This window comes from Rhinoraja longicauda, chromosome 26, assembly GCF_053455715.1.
Source record: "Rhinoraja longicauda isolate Sanriku21f chromosome 26, sRhiLon1.1, whole genome shotgun sequence".
Taxonomy (NCBI): Eukaryota; Metazoa; Chordata; class Chondrichthyes; order Rajiformes; family Arhynchobatidae; genus Rhinoraja; species Rhinoraja longicauda.
The window spans coordinates 5,762,306-5,783,736 of NC_135978.1; the positions used below are offsets into that span (position 1 = coordinate 5,762,306).

General features: G+C 46.1%; 1 protein-coding gene across 5 annotated transcripts in view; it reads left to right on the forward strand.

Annotated features, from left to right (window-relative positions):
* Nucleotides 1-445: 445 nt before the first annotated feature.
* The window catches only part of crcp (calcitonin gene-related peptide-receptor component protein), a 49,672-nt gene continuing 28,686 nt past the window's right edge, over nucleotides 446-21,431 (forward strand). For 4 of the 5 annotated variants that reach the window (XM_078422561.1, XM_078422559.1, XM_078422558.1 and 1 more), the window contains exons 1-4: nucleotides 7,716-7,805; nucleotides 14,529-14,565; nucleotides 16,287-16,385; nucleotides 20,488-20,582. In XM_078422561.1, coding sequence (XP_078278687.1) covers nucleotides 7,786-7,805; nucleotides 14,529-14,565; nucleotides 16,287-16,385; nucleotides 20,488-20,582 — 251 coding nt within the window. In that variant the 5' untranslated portion in view covers nucleotides 7,716-7,785. Of the gene's footprint in view, nucleotides 463-7,715; nucleotides 7,806-14,528; nucleotides 14,566-16,286; nucleotides 16,386-20,487; nucleotides 20,583-21,431 lie in introns of those variants that run through there. The other variant, XM_078422562.1, reaches the window with a different exon arrangement.

The window sequence follows — 21,431 nt, forward strand, 5'->3', positions numbered from 1 at the left end:
GAATGGGCTTGGGTACCAACTGATTGGGACCACAAGGCATTGGGGGGGGGGGGGGTTAATGTCACATTTAGTGAGGTGGTTCAGATATTAAAGACTTCTGACTTTTTTGATTTGGGTAATCTAATGTCTCTCCTGCTCAAAACTCTGACAATGGCAAAACCAACCCCAGGCAGCCCAGTTAAACTAGAGCGGGTCTGCTGCTCTGCAGTGGCCTGCCATACGAAAAAGTAATGACAGACTTGGAACAGCAAATGTTCACACGGCAGCCTATTTGAGGATAATTAGGAGGTTACAGCTGATGAGATTGCGAGTGCCAGCAGCTGAGGACTGGTTCATAGTCCAAGAGTCGAGTGTTTAAGTGGTTTGTAGTTTGCCCTGAGTCTGGCTGCAGGGCGGAACGAGTGTTCAGGGGGAGGTGGCAGGCGGGAGCCTTTGTCGGTGGCGCCCGGGCGGGATGGAGGTGTAAGTGAGCGCTGCTCGTCCGCCCGAATGACCAGGGAGCGGGTCCGGCGGCATCTCCCCGAATCCACGCTCGGTGTGAAGCTGCCACCTCGGCCGCTCTCCCCCCGTTGCGAATCTCCCTTCAGACGGTCCTGCTCCATGTTGTAGATCCGCCTCGGCGTGTCCCCACGGTGACGGGGACGGTACCCGGCCGCCATCTCCGGCTGCAGCGCCGCCCACCGCCCGGCCTCCGGCGGCAGCGCCACCCACCGCCCGGCCCCGACCTCCGGCGGCAGCGCCACCCACCGCACGGCCCCGACCTCCGCCGGCAGCGCCACCCACCGCCCGGCCCCGACCTCCGGCGGCAGCGCCACCCACCGCCCTGCCCCGACCTCTGGCGGCAGCGCCACCCACCGCCCGGCCTCGACCTCCGGCGGCAGCGCCACCCACCGCACGGCTGCCTCCGCCCACGTGCAAGAGTCAAGAGTTTAATTGTCAACTATTTAATGATACTTTATTGTCACATGTACCTAGATACAGTGTTCTTTGATTTACCTACAATACACAAAGTATGCAAAGAGTCGCCACGTACAGGGCTTCGACAGAGTTACATAGGTATTAATTATAGTAATAAAAGTATTCATTAATGCGTCTGAAGAAAGGTCTCCACTCGACTAGGGTTGCCAGTTGTCCCGTATTAGCCGGGACATCCCGTATTTTGGGCTAAATTAGTTTGTCCCATACGGGGCTGCCCTTGTCCCGTATTAGTAGGGTTGCCAACTTCCTCACTTCCAAATAAGGGACAAAGGGTGATGTCACCCTTTGTCCTGAATTTGGGAGTGAGGAAGTTGGCAACCCTAGTCTCGACCCGAAACATCACCCATTCCTTCTCTCCAGAGTTGCTGCCTCTCCCGCCTGCTGAGTCACTCCAGCATTTTGTGTCTATCTTAATTATCGGCCCGATGGTCCCTCTTTGTTCTCTCGGCGGCCCCAAATCCGCCGTCGGATCTCTCATTGTTCTCGGGACTCACATGGCCCTGTCCTCTATCGACCTCCAGGAGTCCTGCAGCCCATTCTCGGCCGCCTGCCGCTGGGTCCTATCTTGGACGGCTCTGCTGCGCTCGTCGGGAGCTTTCCTCTCTCTCTTCTCCCCTCTCCCATTGGGCAAAAGGTATAGAAGTTGTGAAAACACACACCTCCAGATTCAGGGACAGTTTCTTCCCAGCTGTGATCAGGCAACTGAACGATCCTATCACATCTACAGAGCAGCGCTGAACTACTATCTACCTCATCGGGGACCCTTGGACTATCTTTGATCAGATTTTCTGGCTTTACCTTGCACTAAACGTTATTCCCTTATCATACATCTGTACACTGTGAATTGCTCGATTGTAATCACGTGTAGTCTTTCTGCCAGTTGGTTAGCACGCAACAAAAGCTTTTCACTGTACCTCAGTACACGTGATAATAAACTAAACTGAACTGAACAAAGGAACAATGAAATGCTACAGAACAACAGGCTCGTAAATGCAATGCACATAGACAATATGTAAGTAACAAAAAATAATTAATAAACTGAATAATCATGCAAAAAAAAAATGAAGTCCTAAGTGCAATAAAAAATGCTTGGTTTTGGTTGTGTTTTTAGTCCATAGTTCATGGGTTAGCATTGTGTAGTGTTCAAGAACCTAATGGTTGTTAGGAAGAAGCTATTCTTGAACCTGATGGTCACGGTTTTCGGACTAGGGTTCTTGTCATGATTCATTGCAAGCAGCTCCATCACAGAGATGCTATCTGACTCGCTGAGTTACTCCAGCATTTTGTGTCTGCCCTCCGTAACAGATGTCTCTGATTTACAGGCTGTTCCCAGGTTATGCGGCTGCAAATAAGATTTTCATTGTTCCTTTGTCGGTACATATGACAAACACTCTTGACTAAGTGTAACCCAGGGAAAATTGCCCACTGACATCCCCTTCCTCCAGTGTGGTTGTTCTCTTGTTGATGCTTTGAGATGTCGCTGTTCATCGGTGGATATGCAAGTTGTTAGAATAATCTACGACCAAGTGCATCCATGATGCCGTCATATAGTACAGTTAAGGTTGGCTGAGACAATGCATTCATGGACACGCAATGATCTTTGTGTAAGAAAGAGACATTGTGGTTAGTAGTTCACTAACATTTGGAAAGCATTTGAGACTAAGCAGAAACTTTACTGACAGAAAACTCCCTTGCGGGAATGCCGGAGCGATTAGGGACAGGAGTAAATTTCTACGCACTTTTATGCTTTCTTTTGCAAATTATACCTTTATATAGATACTAGACCAAGTGGACCCGTTGGGCCCAAACCTCTCCTGCATTGGTGCAGCACCCTCTCCTTCCGCCCTCCCTCCCCTCCCCCTCCCCCTCCCCTCCCCTCCCCACTTCCCTTTCCCCCTCTCCATCCCCCTCAACCCCCCTTACCCACCTCCCTCCTCCCTCCCTCCCTCCCTCCCCCCCACCTCCCTCACACTCCCTAGGAGATAGATTTAAACTTTAAAATGTGAATAACTTGAAAAATATAACACAGATTTCAATAAAACTACTTGCATTATCACTAAAGTGGCAATGGTGAGTAAGGTGGGCCTAAAATTGTCGCGCTATCGTGTACCGTTTTGGCTGAAGTTCAGTCACAAACAAGATAACAAACGAGAGTTTTAGTATATAGATGGCATGGTGTCAGGTTGACAGAGAGTAGACAGAACCTTTTCCCCCAGGTGCTAATGTCAAAGACGTGGCAGCTTTTATGCAAGAGGGTCAAAGTTTAAAGGAGATGTGCAGAGCAAGCTTTTTTGCACAGAGGGCAGTGGGGACCTGGAATGTGCTGTCAGGGATGGTGGTGGAGACAGATAAGATAGTGGCGTTTAAGAGACTTAATGCTACGCGCATGAATATAATAATAATAATAATAATAATAATGCATTTTATTTATATAGCGCTTTTCATATACTCAAAGACGCTTTACAGAGATTTTGAGAACATAGGGAAATTAATAAATAGATAAATAAGTAAATAAATAAATGAACAGAGAAAGGAGACAGAAGGTGAGGTGACCTTCAGTGGTTGAAGGCAGTACTGAACAGGTGAGACTTCAGTGATGTTTTGAATGTGGTGAGTGTGGAGGAGTCTCTAACGGTTTGGGGTAGTGAGTTCCATAGGGTGGGAGCAGCGATGGAGAAAGCCCTGTCCCCCCAGGATCTGAGTTTGGTCCGGATGTGGGGGGATAGGAGATTGGCAGCGGCAGAGCGGAGGGTGCAGGTGGGAGTGTGCCTGTGGAGGAGGTCGGTCAGGTAGGATGGGGCCAGGTTATGGAGGGCTTTGTATGTTATGAGGAGGATTTTGTACTGGATTCTCTGGGGGATGGGGAGCCAGTGGAGTTTATAAAGGACGGGGGTGATATGGTCACGGATCGAGGTGTGTGTGAGTAGACAGGCAGCGGAGTTTTGAATGTATTGAAGTTTATTGATGATTTTTGAGGGTGCGCCATAGAGGAGGCTGTTGCAGTAGTCCAGACGGGAGGTGATGAAGGCGTGGATGAGGGTTTCTGCAGCTGTGGAGGAGAGGGATGGACGGAGACGGGCAATGTTTTTGAGGTGGAAGAAGGCTGTCTTTGTGATGTGTTTGATGTGTTTGTCGAAGGAGAGGGTTTGATCAAGGATGATTCCAAGATTCCGGATGTGAGGTGAGGTGGATACTGGGAGACCATCAATGTTGAGGATGAAGTTTTGGGTGGATTTGGTGAGCGTTTTTGGACCAATGATGATGATTTCAGATTTGTTGCAATTGAGTTTGAGGAAGTTTGATTGAATCCAAGATTTTATTTCAGTGATGCAGTTTGTCAGTGTAGAGTGTGTGGTGGGGGAGATTGACTTGGTGGAGATGAGGAGCTGGATATCATCGGCGAAGCAGTGGAAGTTGAGACCATGACGGCGGATTAATTGACCAAGGGGGAACAGGTAGAGGATGAAGAGGAGGGGGCCAAGGACTGAGCCTTGGGGGACACCTTGGGGGAGAGGAGCGGTGGGGGATTTACAGTTGTTAATGGAGATGAACTGGTGTCTGTCAGAGAGGTAAGATTTGAACCAGGATAGGGCTGTGCCGGTGATGTTAAGGGAGGTTTCAAGTCGGGTGAGGAGAATGGAGTGATTTATGGTGTCAAAGGCGGCGCTGAGGTCAAGTAGGATGAGGATGTTGAGGTTGCCAGCGTCGGAGGGGAGGAGAATGTCGTTTGTGATTTTGAGGAGCGCAGTTTCAGTACAGTGGTTTGAGCGGAATCCGGATTGGAAAGTTTCATACAGGTTATTGGTAGAGAGGTGGTATTTGAGTTGGGAAGCTACAGCACGTTCCAAAACTTTGGACAGAAAGGGTAGGTTGGAGATTGGTCTGAAGTTGTTTGGGGTGTCAGGGTTTAGACCAGGTTTTTTCAGAATGGGGGTGACAGCAGCGATTTTGAGGGATGGCGGGACGATGCCAGTGGACAGGGAGGAGTTTATTGTTGCAGTGATAAGTGGAGAGAGAGCAGGAAGGCAGGCCTTGACAAAGCTGGAGGGGATGGGGTCCAGAGAGCAGGTGGCAGTTTTTATTCCTGTGAAGAGGTCAGAGAGGTCGGTGGTGGAGATTGGGGAGAACTGAGGCAGGGGCTGACAGGATAAGGGGGGGCAGGTGGTTTGAGGGGGAGCAGGTGCGTTGGTGGTTAAGGTGCTGTAGATGTTGTCTATTTTGCTTTGGAAGAATGAAAGGAAAGTGGTGCATTTGTCAACTGTGAATGATTGGGAGATGGTGTCCAGGGGGCTGAGGAGTTTGTTTATTGTAGAGAAGAGTGTTTTTGGGTTTCCGGAGCCAGAGTGAATTATTTGAGAGTAGTAGGTGGAGTGGGCACGGGAGAGGGCATCTTTATAGTGCTGTATGTGGTCTTTGTAGGCTTGGGAGTGAATTGTGAGACCTGTTTTGTTGCGGAGTCTTTCAAGTTGGCGGGCATGAGTTTTCATCACGCGGAGTTCAGGGGTAAACCAGGGAGCAGAGTGGGTGAAGGAAACTGTTTTGGTTTTTATAGGTGCAAGCTGGTCGAGGCAGGAGGAGAGAGTGCGGTTGTAGTAGTCAGTGAGGTCAGAGGGGCTGTGGAGGTCAACGAAGGGAGAGGTGGACATTATTTCAGAGAGGGAGAATGAGAGCGAGGTAGGTGAAACAGAGTTCAGCTTGCGAGAGTTGATTTTGCGTTTTTGCTTTGGAGCTGGGGTGGGAATGTTGACAGACATGGTGATGGCTAAGTGATCAGAGAGGGTGGGGTCGGAGCCAGAGAGGTGATGTAGATTTAGTCCAGTGGAGCAGACAAGGTCCAGAATGTGTCCACGGTTATGGGTGGGAAAATTGACGTGTTATATATGCAGGCAAAGGAAGGAATATGGATATGGATCACATGCAGGCAGAGGAGATTAGTTTATCTTGGTATCATGTTTGGCAAGGACATTATGGTCTGAAGCGTCTGCTCCTGTGCAATATGGTTCTATGTGTCACTTGTTTACAGTGTTTACTGGTAATTCGATTGAGGAATTGAGGGTTATAGGGAACTGGCACAGAGGAGGCGTTGAGACTAGCTGAGATATGCCATGATGATATTGAATGGCAGGTCGGACGTGAAGGGCCAGTGAAGCAGCTGGTAGTGTTGCTGCCTCACAGCGCTAGAGACCAGGGGGGTACAATCCTGGCCCCCGCTGCTCTGTTTGTGGAGGTTGCTCGTTCTCCCTGTGACCACGTGGGTTTCCTCCAGGTACGCTGGTTTCCTCCCACATCCTAAGTTCGTGCAGGTTGTAAGTTTATTGACCTCAGTCAATTGCCCCTAACGTGTAGGGAGGGGAAAAGAAAGTGGGATAACGTAAAACAGGCCGATCGATGGTCGGAATGGACTCAGTGGGCCGAGGAGCCCTTTTCCCAGCTGCATCACTAAATTGAACTCCTGATCTTATTTTGTGTTGGAAGGAACTGCAGATGCTAGCTTACACTGAAGATAGACACAAGATGCTGGAGGAACTCAGCGGGACAGGCAGCATCTCTAGAGAGAAGGAATGGGTGATGGTTTCAGGTAGAGACCCTTCTCCTTCACGGCTAACTCCATGGCTTAGTTGGTTAAAGTGCCTGTGTGGGAAACGGAAGAAGGGTCTCGACCCGAAATGTCACCCATTCCTTCTCTCCGGAGATGCTGCCTGTCCCGCTGAGTTACTCCAGCTTTTTGTGCCTGCCCTCATTTTCTTGTGTTCCTGCTATTACAGCGAAAACAAATGCAGACTGTTGTGATTATTAGTCTTTTATTGTTACCAGTGAGTTTTCAATTATATTTTTTGGCCTATACCAATGCAAAAATACACATCAGTGAACCAGCTGAGAGCTTTAAACCATTTTATTTGGTGGATGATGGTTTATATTCTTCTTCAGAAGTACAGGGAAAAGATCTGTACAATTCAGTCGCCATCTGCTGGCAGCAAATGGGAAATCATTCACTTTTTGGCATCAAGATGTGAGAAAGAAATCAGTATCTGGTTGATGTGTACGACTGTGGTCACTGATTGTGTAAGAAGGAACTGCAGATGCTGGTTTAAACCGAGATAGACACAAAAAGCTGGAGTAACTCAGCGGGACAGGCAACATCTCTGGAGAGAAAGAATGGGTGACGTTTTGGGTCGAGACTCTTCTTCAGACTGGTCACTGATTGGAGTTAATCAGTCATTGCACTCCAACTAAATATAATATAACACTGTAGGAAAGTAAATAGTAACTTGTATGTTACAGTAAGATCAATATTTTACCAGGATGTTGCCTAGATTAGAGAATAAGAGCAAAAAGGGGAGGTTGGACAAACATGGATTGTTTTCTCTGGAACCTCTCAGAGGTTGAGTGGTGACTGGATGAAAATACATTAAATCATGAGAGGCATAATTAGAGCAGATACTGCCTTTTTCCCCAAGATTGAAATGTTATATCTTTAAACCCCCACTCCTCCCACCCCTCCCCCTCCCTTGTGCTCCACCTATTTCCTTCCCCCTCTTCCTCATCCCACATTCCCTTCTTTGACTTCACAATTCGCAACTCTCCAATCCTTTTGTCTCACACCTTCTGTCATTTTATCCCCTGCCTTTGTCTACCATCTGCCTATCAAAACCCCCAGCCCCCTCGCTTGTTCATCTATCACCTGCCCCGCTTTATCTTGCCTCTTCTCTCTCCCAGCTCTCTTTGCCCCCCCCCTACCCCCACCCCTCCACAATCAGTCTGAAAAAGGGTCCCGACCGAAACGTCACCTATCCACGTTCTCCAGAGATGCTGCCTGATTTTCTGAGGTAATCCAGCACTTTGTGTCTTTTTTTTGTAAACATGCATCGGCAGCTCCTTGTTTCTACAACTTAAATATTCGATAGTTTAGGGTGAGAGGGGGAAGGTTTAAAGCAAATTTATGAGGCAAGTGTTTTGCACAGAGTATGGTAGGTGTCTGGAACACGCTGCCAGGGGGGGAGGTAGAAGCAGATGCATTAGCAATGTTTAAGAGGCATTTAGACAGACACATGAATAAGCAAAGAATAGAGGGATACTGATCATGTGCAGGCAGATGAGACTATTTAGGCTGGCATCAAGGTAGACAGACAGGGCGGCATGGTGGCGCAACGGTAGAATTGCTGCCTTGCGGTGCTTACTGCTCCAGAGACCTGGGTTTGATCCCGACTACGGGTGCTGTCTGTTAGAGTTTGTATGTTCCCAATGTTGGGGGAGTCCAGAACCAGGGGACACAGTTTAAGAATAAGGGGTAGGCCATTTAGAACGGAGATGAGGAAAAGCCTTTTCAGTCAGAGAGTTGTAAATCTGTGGAATTCTCTGCCTCAGAAGGCAGTGGAGGCCAATTCTCTGAATGCATTCAAGAGAGAGCTAGATAGAGCTCTTAAAGATAGCGGAGTCAGGGGGTATGGGGAGAAGGCAGGAACGGGGTACTGATTGAGAATGATCAGCCATGATCACATTGAATGGTGGTGCTGGCTCGAAGGGCCGAATGGCCTCCTCCTGCACCTATTGTCTATTGTCTATTGTTCTCCCTGTGACCGCGTGGGTTTTCTCCAAGACGTTTGGCTTCCTCCCACACTCCAAAGACTTACAGGTCTGTAGATTAATTGGTTTGGTATAAATATAAATTGCCTCTAGTGGGTGCAGGGTAGTGTTAATGTGCGGGGATCGCTGGTCGGCATAGACTCGCTGGGTCGAAGTGACTGTTTTTGTGCTGTATCTCTAAACCAAACTAAACTAAACATAGTGGGCCGAAGGGCCTGTTCCTATGCTGTTCTGATCTATATGCTATGCTCTATTTAATGACGATCAATTTCACTTGAAAATGTATACTGTATATTTGATTGTAAAATGTTCATATTTAATTATTCATTCAAACGATTTTTTAATTTCATGGTGCTTGTTTAAAACTTAAAAGAATACATTTTTTTTTGTTTGCTCTCAAAATCTTGTGATATCTGCTCCTGTTGTCACTCGTGGAATTGTTCAGTCTGTTGAACACTTAGTTCAACACTGTTACCCTGGCAATAATGTGGCACAGTAGTTCTGCTGCCTTACAGCGCCAGGGACTTGATTCGATCCTGATCTCGGATGCTGTCTGTGTGGTAGAAACATAGAAATATAGAAAATAGGTGCAGGAGTATGCCATTCGGCCTTTCGAGCCTGCACCGCCATTCAATATGATCATGGCTGATCATCCAGCTCAGTAACCTGTACCTGCCTTCTCTCCATACCCCCTGATCCCTTTAGCCACAAGGGCCACATCTAACTCAGGTGTTTGCACATTCTCCCTGTGACTGCATGGGTCTCCTTCGGGTGCTCCGGTTTCCTCCCACATCCCACATGACATGCAGGTTTGTAGGTTAATTGGGCTCTGTAAAAGGAAAATTGCCCCAATGCCCCGAGAGTGTAGGGAGTAGATGAGACAGTTGGACAAAAATGGCACCAAACTGGTGACTCTGTAAACTGTCTCAGTGTACTACTGCAGTGCATTTGTATTGTATCTGAGATGCTTATCTAAGATGTGCCTAAGTGCTTATGTATACTGATACTCGACTGAACTGTATACAAAAACAAATTTCACTGTACCTCAGCACAAGTGACAAATAAAATACCACTGAACCATTGACGTAGAACTTGTGTGAACGGGTGATTGATGGTCGGCCTGGACTCGGTGGGCCGAAGGGCCTGTTTCCATGCTGTATTTCTGAACTAAACTAAACTCCAGAGCTTGATTTGGAGAAGCTTCATGTGAAGGTGGCTGTCAGGTAGGTCGGGGTGAGTAAGGGATCTCTCGGCAGTGTAGTACAACACTTGGAGCCTCTTCACTGGGTGTTGGCGGACTGTCTGAATCACACAGTCCCTCTTCATTGTCTCCTGTTGGATATGATGGAAGTTCTGCTCTTCTTTGTCCAATACCCCCAGGTCCCTCCCCACCCTTCCCCCCACCAAAGATTTATACAATGTGTATGAAGGAACTGCAGATGCAGGTTGAAACCAAAGATAGACTCAAAAAGCTGGAGTAACTCATTGGGACAGGCGGCATCTCTGGAGAGAAGGAATGGGTAACGTTTCTGCTTTTTGTGTCTATCTAAAGATTTATACATGATAGCCGTCAACTCATCTGAGTTCATCTGGAGCTCCTAACCCAATAAGACGTAGGAGTAGAATTAGACCATTCAACCACGGCTGATCCTGATTTTGGATGATCAGCCATGATCACAATGAATGGCGGTGCTGGCTCGAAGGGCCAAATGGCCTCCCCCTGCACCTATTTTCTATGTTGCTATCTCTCTTTCCCTCTCAACCCCATTCCCCTGCCTTCACCCCGAAACCTTTGACACCCTTACTAATCAAGAATCTGGCAAGTTTTAAAAATATCCAATGCAGGACCTATACATCAGGAGGTGCAGATCCAGAGCCAGCAACATTATGGGGGACCCCTACCACCCCAGCAACGGACTGTTCCAGCTGCTACAGTCAGGCAAACGCCTCCACTGTCACGCTGTGAAAACAGAGAGGATGAGATGGAGTTTCTTCCCACAGGCCATCAGGACTGTTAACTCTCATATCACCAGGGACTCATTTAATTTACTGTATTAATTTATTTTTTGTGTTAAATTTATTTTTTCTTTCTATTCTGTTTTGTAGTTTAGCACAATCCGCAGGCGTTGCCACTTTCATTTCACTGCACATCTTGTATATGTATGTGACAAATAAACTTGACTTGACTTGCCTTGGTCTGTGGTGATTAATTCCACATATTCACCACCCTTGACATAAATTGCAGCAAACGTTTGAAATAGGCCAGAGACTCGACAATTGAAACCGAGCAGTGGCACAGCGAAGATCATTTACTTCTGCTTCCCTAAACATTAAGCCTGTCTCCTCCATTAAATCCCGCCACTTCGCATAAAAACTTCCCTCTTTGTCGAGCTTTTAGTAATGCCGTCTGGGGCTCAGTGTGAATTATTGTCAGATGACTCTTTGCTGAAGTGAATGGGGATGCGTTATGCTTTAGAAGTGTGTTGTCAAATTGGATAAGTGTGCATGCCATTCTCAATCTTATGCCTTTTCTATATTTAAATATTAATACTGGAGTGTGTTTTGAAGTTAGACTTGATGACTTTCTCGTGATCCTACATTCATTGTGCATTATAAAATCGTAGTCACTCACATTTGCTTTGAATCCTGACATTTCTTAGGCAGAAGGCATTTTACTCATCTTGTTTTGATATGCTGGTCTTTCGAGATGTGTGAATACAACACAATATATCTTTATTGTCATTGTACAGGGGTACAACGAGATTGGGAATGCGCCTCCCTCCCATATGATGCAATAATTTAATTAGCTAGTCAGTATTAATTTAAACAACCCAATGAAACAAATTGTTTGAGTTGAATTCCATCCACTGTTCCTTGGTTGACTTGCCCAGTTCATCTGGTAGATCCAGTTGTAATTATAGATAACCTTCTTCGCTGTCCCTGCACCATGAATTTTGGTGTAATCCACAAACGTATTAGTCACGTTAACAGCATTGTTTAGTTTAGCTTAGAGATGCAGCGTGGAAACAGTCCCTTCTGAGTCCAGGCCGATCAAAGATTACCCCGTACATTAGTTCTATCCTCCACACTAGGTATAATTTACAGAAGCAAATTAACCTACAAACCTCCCGTCTCTGAAATGTGGGAGTTTGGAGATACAGCGCGGAAACAGGCCCTTCGGCCCACCGGGTCCGTGCCGACCAGCGATCCCCGCGTGTTAACACTATCCGACACACACGAGGGACAATGTTTACATTTACCAAGCCAATTTTCCTGCATACCTGTACGTCTTTGGAGTGTGGGTGGAAACTGAAAGCGCTCGGAGAAAACCCACCCTGTCACAGGAAGAATGTACAAACTCTTCACAGGCAAGATCAAACCCGGGCCTCTGGTGCTGTAAGGCAGCAACCCTACCACTACGCTACCATGCTGCCTCATCGTCATCCAAATATTAACATAGATGATCGACAACAGTGGACACAGCTTCACTCATTGTGCCACACCACTGGTCACTGGCCTCCCATCTAAATAACAACCCTCCACCACCACCCTCTGCCTCCTTCCATCAAGCCAATTTTGTATCCAATTAGTTAGCTCACCCTGGATCCCATGTGGTCTAACCTGCCAGACCAGCCACCAATATGAAATCTGCAGTTTCAATTTTTGAACAATTGTTCACTTTGTACAACTTGAAACGTCACCTATCCATGTTCTCCCGAGATGCTGACTGCCCCGCTGAGTTACTCCAGCATTTGGTGTTTATCTATCTATCAATCTTTGGCAGAACTTTTAGACTCTGCCGTAGGTGGTGCAAGACAGAATGAAAGGGACGGATCGTTTTGCAAGGTTCTGCATTTCTTTCATTCATTTTTTTGAGTCGTTACTGTGCGTCATGGATGAGTGAAATTGAGTTTCTCAGCATCCTCTTGAGTTGCCTCATGTCTAATTTGCCAGTTAGGGCCAAAGATCCCTGTGAGTCATGCAGGAAGGAACTGCAGATGCTGGTTTGAACCGAAAATGGGCACAAAATGCTGGGACAGGCAGCATCTCTGGAGAGAAGGACATTCCTTCTCTTCAGAGATGCTGCCTGTCCCGCTGAGTTACTCCAGCATTTTGTGTCCATCCCTATGTGTATATTGATTAGTATGGGTGTCAGGGGTTGTGAGGAGAAGGCAGGAGAATGGGGTTAGGAGGGAGAGATAGATCAGCCATGTTTGAATGGCGGAGTAGACTTGATGGGCCAAATGGCCTAATTCTGCTCCTATCCCTTATGACCTTCGGAGTTAGTGAGCATGTTTGGTCTGTTTTCCGTGTAGGCTTTGAAAACAACTCTGAAGCAGCTTGTTTGTGGTTATCTCTGAGCTCTGAGAAAAGAGGCTGTTTTGTGAGTCGGGTGTCTGGCCTGTACTTTGAAGCGAATCACAGCTACGATGCTGGAGATATTGGCCTGGGAGAAGCCATTTCCAAATTTATCTTGACTGTGTTGTCTCAGAGACCCCCTGACACGCTAGTCCTCTTTCACATCCTTGGGCAGTAAGATTCTTGACGTCTGCAAGGAGAGTCTATCTGCCAAGGTTCAGATCTTCAGCAGGAATGCCATCTGCTCCGAGAGCCTTGTTTATCATCTGACATATGTCCGCACCAGTCTCTAATCACACAGTGAACGGTGGATAGACACAAAATGCCGGAGTAACTCAGCGGGTCTCTGGAGAGAAGGAATGGGTGACGTTTCGGGTCGAGACCCTTTTTCAGACTTCAGGCAGTCTGAAGAATGGTCTCGACCCGAAACATCACCCATTCCTTCCCTTCAGAGATGCTGCCTGTCCTGCTGAGTTACTCCAGCATTTGTGTGTCACCTATCTTCGATTTTAAAGCAGCATCTGCAGCTCTTTCCTACACAATGAACGGTGGGATCTCTGTGGGGTTTCCCACTACAGTTTATTTAATCAAGATAGATTTACCAACACGGGAAAGCGTTGTATATATTTTCCTTAAAGGGGGGAAGTGTTTGCTTCCATTCCCCTCCACCCACTATGTCTGAAGTTCAGCCCCACTTCCTGCTGCACCCTCCTACACTGGGCCGCCTCCATGCTTCCTCTCTACACCTTTCACCTGCTTTCACTAACCTTTCTCACAAATGACCTTGGTGCTGGCACGGAACACCATCGTTCCCCCCCCCCCCCCCCCCCCGCTGTCCATTGCACTTAGGCATGTTATACAAATCTGCCTCCACCCTTTCCCACCACAGGTATTAACCTCCTCACCCCATCTGGTACGGTACGGTGGCGCAGCGGTAGAGTTGCTGCCTCACGGCGCCAGAGACCCGGATTCGATCCTGACTACTGGTGCTGTCTGTACAGAGTTTGTACGTTCTCCCCGCGACCTGCGTGGGCTTTCTCCGGGAGCCCCGGTTTCCTCCCACACTCCAAAGATGTATAGGTTTGGTGGTTAAGAAGGAACTGCAAATGCTGGTTTAAACCGAAGATGGACACAAAAAGCTGGAGTAACTCAGTGGGATAGGCAGCATCTCTGGAGAGAAGGAATGGGTGACGTTTCGGCTCTGAAGAAGGGCCTCGACATGAAACGGCACCCATTCCTTCTCACTAGAGATGCTGCCTGTCCCGCTGAGTTACTCCAGCTTTTTGTGTATCTATTTTCAGGTTTGTAGATTAATTGGCTTGGTAAATGGTAAATTGTGCCTGTGCCATAGTGTTAGTGTGCGGGGATCGCTGGTCGGTGCGGACTCGGTGGGCCGAAGGGCCTATATTCACATTGTATCTCTAAACTACTCCTAAATCGTTGAGCCAAAACGCCCACGGATATTCCACAGTACTTCTCCCTCCATAATACCATCCTCTACCGTTCCACTCCTAACAAGGGTCAGCTCAGGTCATTGCTGTACACTCTTTATGCAATGCAATTTTAAAAATCAAAATCATTGCTGACAGATAATTTATCTATTCCAGAAAAGATGCAAATGCTGCAATGCTCAGTAATTATGAGGTAAGATACTAATTTTTGTTGTTGTTGTTTTTACATTTGAATGAAAATTAGTATGTGTAACACATTTTACAATCCTGATCATTAACGAAAGTGCTTGATTTATTGCAATCTGTGCTTAGGTCACCTCATTAGAAATTTGTTTTCAATCCATTATCAACTACACCCCCATCAATCCACTTGCATTTCCTGTGGTTTTATGTCTAGAAATATGCAAACGTGCCAAATAAATCATTCAATATATTCACGTTTGAATTAAATATATTAAAAATATATTAAAAATGTAATTCAATATGTGGAAGTTAACTCTCCTTCATTTGCATATCACATAACAACACCAGGAATGTAAGCGTTTCACTTTCCTTTGCTTCTTGTCATTGTGGTTATGGAAAACATGGGGTTTTATTTGAGCTTGTGCATTTCTCTGCCACGGAAGGCAGTGGAGACCAATTCACTGGATGTATTCAAGAGTGAGGTGGATGTGGCTGTTAGACCTCACGGAATCAAGGGAGAAAGCATAACGGGGTACTGATTCTGGATGATCAGCCATGATCATATTGAATGGCGGTGCTGGCTAGAAGGGCTGAATGGCCTACTCCTGCACCTATTTCTCTAATGAGTCAGCATAAAGAGTTCACTCATACAAATGGAGTGATTCTGTTCAGTAGGTCGAATACAGTCCTGCCCAGGGTGGTGGTATTCATGACCCTTAGTCAAATGCCATTCTGAATCCTTTTCTCCTATTATCTCTCCACCCTTTCCCCTCCACTGCCTTCACCCCTTCCATGTATATCCCACCCTCTGGCTTTACATCCCACTCCACTTCTCTCCTTATCTGACACCCTTTTGTCTCCTCGTCTCTAGCCTTTGACCACCCACCTGCCAATCAGACTCGTCTGTATCCACCTATCACTTGCCAGGCTCTGTCCCACCCCCACCTCGTTTCCAGCTTTCCCCCCTTCTCACCCCCCCCCCCCCCCCCACTACAATCAGTCTGAAGAAGGTTCCTGATCTGAAACATCCTCTATCTACATCCTCCTGGGATGCTGCCTGACCCACCGAGTCATTCCAGCACCTTGTGTCTTTTTTATCTCTTATGTTTGCTCCTGGACAAGATGGCCTGAAAGATGACACAAAGTCCTGGAGTAGCTCATCAGGTCGAGCGGGGCCTTTCGTCCCAACCTAAAAACATAATCTGTCCATGATCTCCAGAGATTCTGCCTGACCTGCTGAGTTACTCCAGCACCTTGTCTTTTTTTTCCCCTCTTATTTCTGTTCATGGACAAGATGGGCTGAAAGATGACACAAACCAGCACCTCGGGTCGGAGATAGACAACTGGAGTAACTCAGCGGGACAGGCAGCATCTCTCGAGAGAAGGATTGGGTCGAGATTCTTGTCTTTTTTAGAATTGTAATGTAATTCTTTGCATGTGCTGTGGAAATTGCTCTCCCGAGATACTGGATTATGTCTAAAACACAAAGTGCTGGCGGTACCTCAGTGGTTCAGGCGGTGAAGGAAAGGACAGACAATGTTTCAGGTCAAGACCCTTCTTCAAACTGGATCATGCCTGTTGTGTAACATTTGTTTTCCATGTCCTCCTGAGATGTTGCCTGACCCGCCAAGCTCGACGGGCACCCTGTGTGTCTTCTTACGTCAAATTTTAAACTTGGCTCTAACTCAGCACCTGTCGATAAACTTTCAACTTTTCTTTCTCAAATTGCAGGTCTTTAAACTCCTGAACGATCTTAAGGAACAACGGAAAGAAAGTGGGAATAAGAAGCATAGCGCTGGTCAGCAGAATCTTAACACAATAATGTATGAGGTGGGTGGAATATAGCACTGTGTAGCAATTGGGCTGTCAAAGGCTTATACCTCACCAGCTTCATCGAATGAAAATCTGGCAATCATGACTGAACATATGCAGCTTTAATGATGGGTGACCAAATGTATTTGGCGAATGTGATGCTTTTTCGGAGTTACCTCAGTATTCCTTCCTGGTTTATGAAAAGTCTTTAGGAGCTGCACATGTGATCTGGTGTAAATTATTGGGCTTTTATTTTTCATCTAAAGGTCAAAGTTATGAAAAAAACTTTAAAGAAAAAATATTCTCTCTCTCTCTCTCTCTTTATGTGTCTGTGTCTTTCTATCTTTCTCTGCCTCCGCCTGACTCTCCCCTGGTGCTTTCCATATGTGTGCGTCCATTCCACCGACCAACTAGTGCAAGGATAATTTACATTACAGACAATAAAATAAATGCTTTACAGTTATTACAGTTGTGCCACAAGGGCAGCGCAGTGGTGTGGCTGGTGGACCTGCTGCCACACAGCATCAGAGAACCAGGTTTGATCCTGACCTCGGGTGCTGTCTGTGTGGAGCTCGCATGTTCTCCCAGTAAACATGTGGGTTTCCTCCAGGTGCTCCGGTTTCCTCCCACATCTCGAAGACGTGCGGGTTTGTAGGTTAATTGGCCTCTTTAAAATTGTTCCCAGACTGTAGGGAGTGGATGCAAAAGTGGGATAACACTGAACCAGTGTGTACAGCCGTACTGGTGGGTTCAGGACTGATGGTCGGTGTGGACTCGGTAGGGCATTTCCATTCTGTATCTCAAAAGTCAAGAGTCAAGAGTGTTTTATGGCCATATGTCCCAAAACGGAACCATGAAATTCTTTCTTGCAGCAGCATAACGGATATATAAACATAGTACTCTGTAAAACCCACAACAGAGAAAATAAAAGTTCAGTCTCTATAAAAAAAAACAATCAGACAAATAAATAGACAATAATAGTGGAAAGTCAAAAGTAATGTCTATACAAGTCTATATAATTTGGAGCCTTTTTGGAGTTTGTAGTGTTTAATAGCCTGATGGTCGAAGGGTTAGCCTTTCAAAGAAAAACTAGCTTTTTATTTGATTCAAAACAAAAAGTTAGCCCAGCTCGAGGGAACAGATGTCAGTACAGTCTGGTGTGCTTCATGCCTATTACTAAATAAAGGTTACTCTGTGCCTCTGACTCAGCACTCTAAGGGACAGGAAAGAAAGATGATTGTGAGTTCAGCTTCACATTGACAGGAGATTTGTTATGTTTCCATACAAGTTACTCAGGGGAAGGGGAGGCCCAACAATAGCCTCAATGAGTAGAGGACACTATTGCACTGTCGTTTACGGGTACAATGTATGCATGTGGTTTAATTAGTTTAGTGTACCTTTGAGATACAGCGTGGAAACAGGCCCTTCAGCCCACCGAGTCCGCACCGACCAGTGATCCCCGTACACTAACACTACCCTACACACACTAGTGACAATTTTACATTTAGCTTCTGCCCTCCATTGTCTGCCAAGCATAACTTATAATATAACCCTCATGCCCCTGCTTTGATCTGGCATTTTTTTTAGCTTCTTTATCTATTTATGCTGCCTTCAAACTCCCTTTGTAAACAAGACCCATAACTCGCCACCTCCACTTTTCACTCATCTGCTGATCTTCCAACATCCCTACTTGATCCCTGTGAGAGTTGATGAGTTGATGGTGTTGCTTTGTTCAAATATTTTCCCCCTTCTTTCAAATCTGCCATCAAAAGTCTCTCCTAGAGCATGGAACAGGACTGCATTGTCACAGTAGCACAGCGGTAGAGTTGCTGCCTCACAGCGCCAGAGATCCGGGTTCGATCCTGACTACGGGTGCTGTCTGTACGGAGTTTGTACGTTCTCCCTTTGGCCACGTGGGTCTTCTCCGGGGTGCTCATCTTTCCTTCCACGCTCCAAAGGCCTGCAGGTTTACAAGTTAATTGGCTTCGGTAAAATTGTAAGTTGTCCCGAGGGTGTGTAGGATAATGTTAGTGTACGGAGACCGGTGGTCGGCACGGACTCGGTGGGCCTGTTTCCGTGTCGTATCGATAAAGTAGATCTTAAACAATTTTTCCTTTTGTGATGAACTGCTTTTAATTAAATGAGAGCACACTTCAATTTTTTAAATATTATCACAAAAACCTAAATTTTTATCTGACTAGAAAGAGAAAAAGAAACCCTTCTTTTTACCAAGATTTACATTGCCAGGAGAACTTTTTTAAGACTCCTAAATTCCTTTGGAGGTTCATCAGAGCCTTGTTTTTCTTGGGTATTGTACCTTTGCCATTAAAGGATGATTAAAATTATTGCCAGTTTCTTTGCAACAGTGCACCGTCAACAGCAGAAATGCACGCAAGATTGAACATGTTGTTGCCTTGGAAACCTTGCTGTTAATACTTCTGCCTGCCTTCTCCGGGCAATTTTGAAGATGCTTTTCATAGAACGCAGCTGACCAGGAGATAGCTTGGAGTCAGTTAGAATGCACCAAAAATATGACATTATAAATAGAAAATTACATTCGTTTATCGATAAACGCTAAAATGTAATTTTAATAGGTGGCCAGTCATGCATCCTGTGGATAATAAATTTTGATTTCGGCCATCGTGGCTTATGATTTTAGCGTGGAAACAGTGTTTTTAAACACAGAGTCCTCGCCGACCAGCGATCACCTAATCACTAATTCTATCCGACACACTAGGGACAATTTGCAGAAGCCAATTAACCTACAAACCTGCAATTCCTTGGAATTATTACATTTTGGTTTTATTAAAAGGGTTTTGAAAAGAAGCAGATATTTGACTACTTATTTTCCGAACCTGTCTCTGTTTACCATTCTGGTACAGAAGTCCCAGGTTGCGGAAGAGTTCCATTCCTGAGAAGTGTTCAGGGTGGTGAATCTGTGGAATTCTTTGCCACAGAAGGCAAAGTCAGTGGATATATTTGAGGCAGAGAGAGATAGATTCTTGATTAATATGGGTGTCAGGGGTTATGGGGAGAAGGCAGGAGAATGGGGTTAGGAGGGAGAGATAGATCAGCCATGGTTGAATGGGGGAGAAGACCTGATGGGCCGAATGGCCTAACTCTGCTCCAGCCACATGATCCGAACCGTTTGTAAGTGGGAAATGAACGTAGATAGTGTGTAGGAGCGAGCAGGGGCGGGAGGAGTGGCCACCAGCCGTCCTCACAGACTCAGTGAGTGAATCTGCTCAGCGCTCCCAGCTCCACTCACCTCCACCCAGCCCCTGATCGTGGCAGCTCAGCATGAGGGGGGAGTGGATACAGGGAATGCTCGGAAATACCCTGCTGCCACCTCATAGATGTCTGCAGCCCTACAGCAGACGGCAAAGCTGTCCCTATCCATCCCACCGGTATCCCAAATGCGTACAGGATGTACATAAGTTGGCTCTTTGTAACTTGGAAAGTATATATGCAATACGATACAATACGATCAAATTTTATTTATCCCAGGAGGGAAATAAACAAGGCCAACAGTCATAAAACACAACAAGATATATGAAACATGCAATTAAAGTGACGAGTGGAAAGTCCAGGATTGGGGATGTGCAAAGATTGGGGGGGGGGGGGGGGAGGGGGAAGGGGAGTCAGTCTCAGTCTACCCCACGACAGAAGGGGGAGGAGTTGTACCGTTTGATAGCCACAGGGAAAAAGGATCGCCTGTGGCGTTCTGTGCTGCATCTTGGTGGAACCAGTCTGTTGCTGAAGGTGCTCCTCAGGTTGACCAGTCTGTCATGGAGGGGGTGAGCTGTGTTGTCCAAGATGCTCCGCAGTTTGAGGAGCATCCTCCCCTCCAAGACCATCTCCAGTGAATCTATATATTTAGTTTAGTTTAGTTTATTGTCACATGGGCCGAGGTACAGAGAAAAGCTTTTGTTGCGTGCTAACCAGTCAGCGGAAAGAAAATATATGATTACAATCGAGCCGTCCACAGTGTACAGATAAAGGAATAATATATTTTCATGAAAACAACAGACTGCAGCATGAGCGAGTAGCATTTTGGATTGAAACATTCATTATGGAGGTTACCAGGGTGATTAACCACAGTTCTGCATTTCACCCACAGACTCTTAAATATTTGTCCAAAACACCCTGCAAGAATCAGACTCCAGAAATTGTAACCGAATTTCTCAAGGCCATGGTTTCACAAAAACTTACTAAGTAAGTGCCTTCATTCATTTCCCTCACTGTTCATGGCCATTGTTCTAAGAGCATTGATGCTCATAATTGGGAATGGTTTTACGTAAACATTTTCTTGTGATTCATTAACTTCTTTTGCAGTAAACAAACTGGAGATTGCTGAATAGTTATTCCAATCTGAAATGGACCCTTTAGAAAGATTTTAGGAGAGAGAAATCTTGTGCATTACAAATTATGCCATTTCATAAAAATTCCACCACTTATTCAATACTTTTTGCTACAATATGAGCCACAAAAAGCAGGCTGGAAGAGAGAAGGGGCAGGACAAAGCTTGACAGGTAATAGATGTATGCAGGTGAGGAGGGTCTTTTGATGGGCAGATGGTTGGACAAAGGCCATGGATTAAAAGACCGAAGGTGTGTGACAGAACGAATGATGAGTTGCGAATTGTGAAGCTAGAGGAAGAAAGGTAGGTGGAGGGGGTGGGGAGGGGAGAAATAGGTGCAGGTCCAGATGGGACACATGGGAGTGGGATAGGATGGGGAGAGGCGGGGGGGGGGGGGGGGGGGGGGAGTCGAGAAATAAGTGTTCTCTCCATGTCTACTTACCTACACTTGCTATTGTCAGGATCTAGAGCACTTTGTCTGAAATGCTAAGGGCAGTTACATAAATAATACTGAAGGGTATTCAACGCACAAATTTTATGTGTTGATTTTATACTTTTTACTTATTATTTTAGTACATTGGAAGTTGAATGGTCACAAAATCAAAAAGGAAGAAGGGGTGTATTTATGGAGAAATAAATGTTGATGAATGTTGCTTAATTTTTAATGATACCAGCCCTTTTTTGGCCTTTTAATAAAAAAACAC